The following is a 7000-nucleotide window of genomic DNA, read 5'->3' as shown; positions in this document are numbered from 1 at the left end:
CCACATGTACCTCTAACAGGTGGCATGTTTACAGAAGCTCAGTTCTTCTCATTCTTGGAAAGGTATTCCTATAAATGTCATGGATGACAAGCTCAGAACACAGAATCACTAACTTTGAATGAAGAGAGAAAGGAAGGGTGGTTCCTGGTGACTTGCCCAGGTTTTCCTTCAGTGACACCTCTCAATTTCCTATCTTTGTGGGCACCCACAGGAGCAGGAAGTGACCTCCCGGATCTGGGGAGGCCCCTTGGCTGAGCTGCCTTCTCACTATTCTTCCTTCTGGCAACATCAAGGTGGAGCCCTGCCAGAGCCTGGCCACAGGAAGGCATATTTTGGCACAATGCTAGCATTTTTTGTTGAGTCCCACTCAGGATATAGAGAGCCATGCAAATAAGGCCTCTTTTTTGCCTGAACATACATACCTATCATAAATGACTAGAGATCTATTCCAAAGCACTGAGTATATAAACCCTGTGTGCGTCCTTTCATTTACTTGTCACATTCCTCTGCTGGAGCCCAAGACGAGATAGAGAGAATGGCTAATGATAAGGTGGAGGAAAAAAAGGAGTTAGAATGGGCCTTGTTACCCCCGGGAGAAGTTTCCCAAGTAGATGGGATTGTTCTAGAGAAGAATCTATGCAACAGTTGGGATAAAGTCTGGAATTTTGAAGCCAAGCCTGATGACCTGCTCATTGCTTCCTATCCCAAAGCAGGTATGTAAATAGGCATGTAGGATGCAGTTAAGTTCAAGGGTGGAGTGAAGCAGTGTACTTGCCTATAAATCAGATAGAAAGGCAAAGGAACTGAAAATTTTCTACAAAACTATGAGTGTTTTTTAAAAGATAGAGTACTTGATTTATTAAAAACTAGAGGCCCGGTGCACAAAATTCATGCACTGGGGGGAGCAGGAGTGGGGGTGTGTGCCCCTCAGCCCAATCTGCACCCTCTTCAATCTGGGATCCCTCAGGGGATGTCCAACTTCCAGCAGTTGGACATCCCTCTCACAATCCGGAACCGCTGGCTCCTAACCACTCACCTGCCTGCCAGCCTGATTGTCCCTAACCCCACTGCCTGCCTGCCTGCTCGCCCCTACCTTGATCTCCTGCCAGCCTGATTGCCCCTACCTTGCCCTCCCCTATCAGCCTGATCACCCCAAACTGCCTGTGCCTTGGCCCCCAGTCTGGCCTCCCTCTGGAGGCACCACCCCCATAACCCCAATGCTGCTGCCACTGCAGCTGGTTATGGCTGCCTGAGCCTTGGCCTTTGTAGCCACTGCGGCTTTGTCTGGAAAGATGTCCCGAAGACAACCACTCTAATTAGCATATTACCCTTTTATTAGTATAGATTTGGGGACCATTACAACCACGCAGAACTTGAAGAAAACACATGGCCCTGGTCAGTTTGGCTTAATGGAGAGAGCATCGGCCTGTGGACTAAAGAGTCCAGGTTTGATTCTGATCAGGGGCACACATGCCTGGGTTTCGGGCTCAATCCCCAGTAGGGGGCCTGTGGGCGGCAGCTGATCAGTGATTCTTTTTTTTTTTTTTTTTAATATATTTTATTGATTTTTCACAGAGAGGAAGGGAGAGGGATAGAGAGCTAGAAACATCGATGAGAGAGAAATATCGACCAGCTGCTTCCTGCACACCCGCCACCGGGGTATGTGGCCGCAACCAATGTACATGCCCTTAACCGGAATCGAACCTGGGACCTTCCAGTCCGCAGGCCGACGCTCTATCCACTGAGCCAAACCAGTTTCGGCTGATCAGTGATTCTTATCATTGATGTTTCTATCTCTCTCTCCCTCTCCCTTTCTGAAATTTTAAAAATATATATTTTTTAAAGAAAACACATGATCTTCACTTTGGGCTTTGTCATCTTACAATATCCTTTGTGCAGTGTTTTAACTTCCCTCAACTTTCCTTTACCCACCTTTAAAATGCAATCTATTTTGGGGAAGATGATCAGGAAAGTGATTCCAGTGGGTAGAAGTTTTTTTTGGAGGGGATGGGTCATGAAGATATTTAAAAATTGAGCATGGTGATGGTTGTACCACTCTGAATTTACTTTAAAAAACCAGTTCATTGTACACTTTAGGTGACATGTACAGTATATGGGTTATATCTCAACAAAGCTGTTCTTTTATTTCTTTTTAAATAAAGACCAGTCTTATAATCAATTGCAGATGTTTTCAGAGGCCCCTCAAGATTTGCTTACCATGTCCCAAATCACGGCTGTGATTCCAGTTGCCTCCAGTCCTGGTGGATCTGGATGGTGTGGTTTGCAAAGGAGAAGGTGGCAAGAGGCTTATGGAATTTCGGCAACCCCATTCCTCCGGTCTCCTCATAGGGCACCAGGGCCATTCCCACTGTGCCAGCTCTGATCCCTTTAACCTGTTGGGCAAAAGAATCCTGCGTGCTCTGGCCAGAAAGTGCATTCTTTCTTAGGTGGCCCGGATGCTTTTTTTAAGGTCGTTTTATGGATTCAAAAGAATAAACAGAGATGTGGAAGGCTTTTGTCAAAATCCTTTTACATGGTTCTTCCAGTCTCATGGGAAATGAGATGTGGCTCTGAATTCATCTCAAAGTGTGTCTTTGGGCAAAAGCACCCAGAACGGCACAACTCCTGCAGAATGCCCCACACACTTTGCTGTCAGGACTCAGGGGGGCTTGAGGGTGAGCGAGGCGGCGGTGCCAGCACAGGACCTGGGAGAAGGTAGCGCTTTCTACACTGCCCAGGCCACGTGGACTACAGCAGTACCCGCCCAGGTGGGCAGGGTGTTTCTGCTGTTTTGTTTTGGTCTGGCCTCCACCCCGTCAGCCACGGACCTGTGCCTGCACTGAGACTGAATGGTTTGATGGCCCTACTTTTTGGTGGACAGTGGATGCACTCCCAGAGACTGGCAGTTAGACTCTGGCGGCTTCTGAGTCCCTTGCGGGGAGAGCCCGGCCCTAGGTCAAGAACAGACTCAGGCGTCCTCGGCCAGGAGGCCTCCTTGGGCTAGGGGCCGCCACAGTTTGAAGGCTGGCCATGACCCCAATCCTGGCAGGGGTCTCCTCTGGGGTGCTGGCAGGCCTGGGCTAGGGCTGCGGGCGGTTTGGAGGCCAGTCACACCCCCGATCCTGGTGGGGGTCTCCTCTGGGGTGCTGGAAGGCCTGGGCTAATGGCCGCCCTGGTTTGGAGACTGGTCACGCCCCGATCCTGGTGGGGATCTCCTCTGGGGCACTGGCAGGCCTGGGTTAGGGTCACTGGCGGTTTGGAGGCCGGTCACACCCCCGATCCTGGTGGGGGTCTCCTCTGGGGTGCTGGCAGGCCTGGGCTAATGGCCGCCCTGGTTTAGAGACTGGTCAAGCCCCCGATCCTGGCGGGGGTCTCCTCTGGGGCGCTGGCAGGCCTGGGCTCTGGCGCCGCAAAGGGAGAGGTTCCTGAACCTGCTTCCCACACACCTAGGCTAGGATGCATCTTGTAGGAGGCGACTTCAATGCGGGGGGTCGGTGACCAGGTCCTCCGGAACCTCGCTTTCTGGACTGCAGTCCCATGTCTCCCAGTGCCCAGCCTCAGATGCGCCCCCGCAGTTGCCCCCACCACCAGCCACCTCAGTGCAGGCCACAGCAGCTGAAGCTAGCCTCTTGGAAGCCAGGCCACCACACCCACCACCCCTAGTAGCTCTCTGCAGCTCTCTCTCTGTGTCCTGTCCACTGGGGTGGGGGAGTGCTCCCAGCCCAGAGGCCCTCCCTCCCTCCGCAACCTGGCTTGGGAAGCTGGCCTCCTGCTGGGGCTACGATGCCAGCGTCCCCACTTGGCCACTATGGGTGCGATGCGGACCCCACGGAGGCCAACCTGGAGAACTCGGACCTGAGCTCTGCATCCGGCTGCTGCAGATGCCCTTGGTGGTCAACTACCACCCGCTCCTTCCACCGGCCCCATTGATCCCTCTCAGCACCAGCCATTTAGGCCAGGGTGGCGATCGGACCCCGGGGACCCCCGGGGAGCCGCTGGCTCGGCCTGGCCACGCCCCCCCGGGTGGCGATCGCCCCGGGGACCCCCGGAACTAAGAGGATTCTGCGCCGCCATCTTGGTCTTCTCAACTGCCGGATAGGCCACCCGAAGTCCCGCCCCCAGCCTCTCGCAGGCCCAATCATGGGCATAGCGGAGGTGCGGTCAATTTGCATGTTTCTCTATTATAAGGTAGGATATATAACTAGCCAAATCAGATTCTGCAGGTCAATACATGCATACTAATAATTTTTCCCCATTCAATTATAATTTTCATGGATCTTCTAAACACTAGAGACTAGCACCAGGCATAGTGATAGACAAAATGTTCATTATATTTGCCCTGCTGATATTTACAATCCAATCTGGAGGACATTAAAGCATTAAACAAATCAAAGGCGTAGGTCTTTGGTTACAATATGTGCTAAAGGCACATAAACATGGAAGGGATAATGAGAAAATATTGGCAGGTCCTAATTTAGATTAAGGAAAGTATCGTAAAGAAACTCTGAACTATTGTGATGATTACTTAGGTAGAGATTAGTCTGATAGGGCAACTACCCAGTACCTGGGTGGCTTAAACAACAGAACTTTCATGTCTCAGTGCTGGAGGTTGCAGGTTATCACCGTTGGTTCCTTCTGAGGGCTATGAGGAAAAAATCTGTTCCAGGCTTCTTTCCTCAGTTTCATGTTCACATGGTATTCTCTTGATATGCATATCTATCCCCCAATTTTCCCATTTTGTAAGGATACCGGCCTCATTATATTAGGGCCTATCCTAATGACATCTTTTTAACTATATTTCTTCTATAGGACCCTAACTCCATATAAGGTCATGTAAGATTCTAGGATCCCATCTGCTGCTATCTAGTTCAGCATGATGTAATGTTAAGTCACGAACTTTACTCTCAAATCAGCCCCTTTTCTGTCTAGTCAAAGGTTGGGTTCCCCAGGAGTCAGATTCTGAGTGAGAAATAGTATGTAGGATGTTTACTAGGGAGTGCTCTTGGGATCATTTCCTCCTGAAGGAAGCAGGATTGAGCAGAGGGAGAAGTTGAGCTTTAACTCAGTCTCAGCAAAGCCTTATTCATCCCCATGGGACGCTCTGAAGCTTAGATGGCTCTTCAGAGCTGGTGCCATAGTAGTTGAGGTGAGAGGACCAGGTGTCAGCCAGTCACTGAATGCAAGCTGCCCCAGGAAAGGGGCAAGACCTTGGTCCTGAAGAGGGATGAAAAGCTAGGGGCTGTCTGCCAGCAGCTGGAATAATGAACCCTTCCATTCAGAAGGAAAATCTGGGCAGTAAATCTGGGCAGCAAATCCTGCACTTTTTATAATCTTCCATATATTTCTGTAGGGCTTAACTTGAGACAGAGCTTGCTTGGACTAGGTCATAACTTATTGAGATTCCATTCCGGTAAACATCCATATCTGGGAATTTACCACCTAGCAGGTAGAGTCCATGAAAGGGCAAAGATCAGATTGCCGTGGAAGTTAGGCAGTAGGAGCATGGACTAGTGGGATTTAGCTCTCCCGGAGCTAAAGGGAATAGTTAGTGGTGAGTGTGAGTCATGATGTATACCCCCTATAAAAGGATTAATCGCAAGGCAAGTCTGGAGTATGAGGCAAGGAAGTCTGTCAGAAGCCCTTGGATGGTCTGGAGTCCAGACTCTGGACCAACCACTAAGGGAATCTGAGTTTCCTGAGATGCTCACAATGTCTGCAACAGCAAAGCCAAGTCTAGAAGCAGAGTCTGCAAAGGAGGAGGGCACTTCCTTTGAGGGGCTCAGTCACCCTCAGAATCCAGGAAAGGCAGCAGATCCAGTAGCCTGAATCTGGCAGAATCAAACATGGAGTTAGGACAATAAATTCACAAAGAGGCAACAAAATTGTCAAAAATGAAGCAAATTCTGATTACAGGAGGGAAGAAGGAGAAATTGGTTTTAGTGCAGAGTAGAAACCAACTAGGAGCTGAGCAGATATGGCACCAGAGTAGAGTCTAGATGGGGACCATGGGACAGCACCCAGGGACTGTCATCAAGGTACTAGGGAAAGGGGAACCAGGACCTCAGGAAACCCACATGAGGGTACCATGAAAAGAATAGCACCTTTCTCCCCCGCCCCAGCCCCCCAGGTTACCGGAGCAAGATGCTCTCACATGAACTGACTCTGGCCCTCCAGGTATACTAACATCAACACAGTAAAAAAAAAAAAATAGGACATTTAATATTTATTTAGTGCTGACTGTAAGCTGGGTTCTGCCTATTTTCTAAATCTCAAAACACATGAGAATAATTGGTGCTCAATAAAATTTATATAATTTATCAGAACCACCTACATCATGCATACCAGAGATAGGTTTGGAGTTATCAGATTCCACAGCCTCATACACATCCAAACCACCATGCTTTCTCCCAGAGAGATAAGACCAGGTCACCCACATGTCCCAGAAGCCAATCAGGGGGAGACTTCCTGGGAGGCTTAACACTGTAGAGGCCAAGGGGGCTCGGGTGTGGGAGGAGCCGCCCTCCCCACCCCAAATCATTAAGGAGCTAGTAGATGAGTCTGTAGAGAGAAATAAGTATTAACCCCAAATGTAACAAAGGTTATTTTTCCATTTAAAACCAATTCAACTTTCTTGTAGTTGTTTAATATTACATTGAGTCTTTCTTTTCCTTTTAAAGAGAAATTAATTCAATATATATTCCTCCAGTTTGTGGATTATTTGTAATTCTTACTTTCCTTTTTAAAATTTCTTTCCTTTTCACATTGGATCAATTTCATGTTTCTAAAAAGAAAAAATAACCAGAAGGGGAAACAAAATTATTTATTAGCAGCAAGGGTTCAATTGTAAAAGTGAGTGGTTGTGAATTTCTGTGATTTTTCTCAAATGGAAATATTTTAAAAATAAATCCCTATTATTACATATAATAATTATTTATATGACTGTTTTCTAAAAATACCAATGCATATTTAGATTTTTAAAAACACATCACTGGAAGATAAA

At 48.3% G+C, this 7000-nt stretch overlaps 1 protein-coding gene across 1 annotated transcript in view; it reads left to right on the top strand.

Moving 5' to 3' along the window:
• Positions 1–505: 505 nt before the first annotated feature.
• Positions 506–7000, top strand: part of LOC103297417 (sulfotransferase 1C4-like) — a 47568-nt gene continuing 41073 nt past the window's right edge. Inside the window, exon 1 of the mRNA XM_008154113.3 lies at positions 506–713. Within this exon, the coding sequence (XP_008152335.2) occupies positions 536–713 (178 nt within the window). The 5' untranslated portion in view covers positions 506–535. The remainder of the gene's footprint in view (positions 714–7000) is intronic.

This window comes from Eptesicus fuscus, chromosome 9, assembly GCF_027574615.1.
Source record: "Eptesicus fuscus isolate TK198812 chromosome 9, DD_ASM_mEF_20220401, whole genome shotgun sequence".
NCBI lineage: Eukaryota > Metazoa > Chordata > Mammalia > Chiroptera > Vespertilionidae > Eptesicus > Eptesicus fuscus.
Note: the sequence above shows the minus strand (reverse complement) of the source record. Positions and strands in the feature narration are given on the sequence as shown.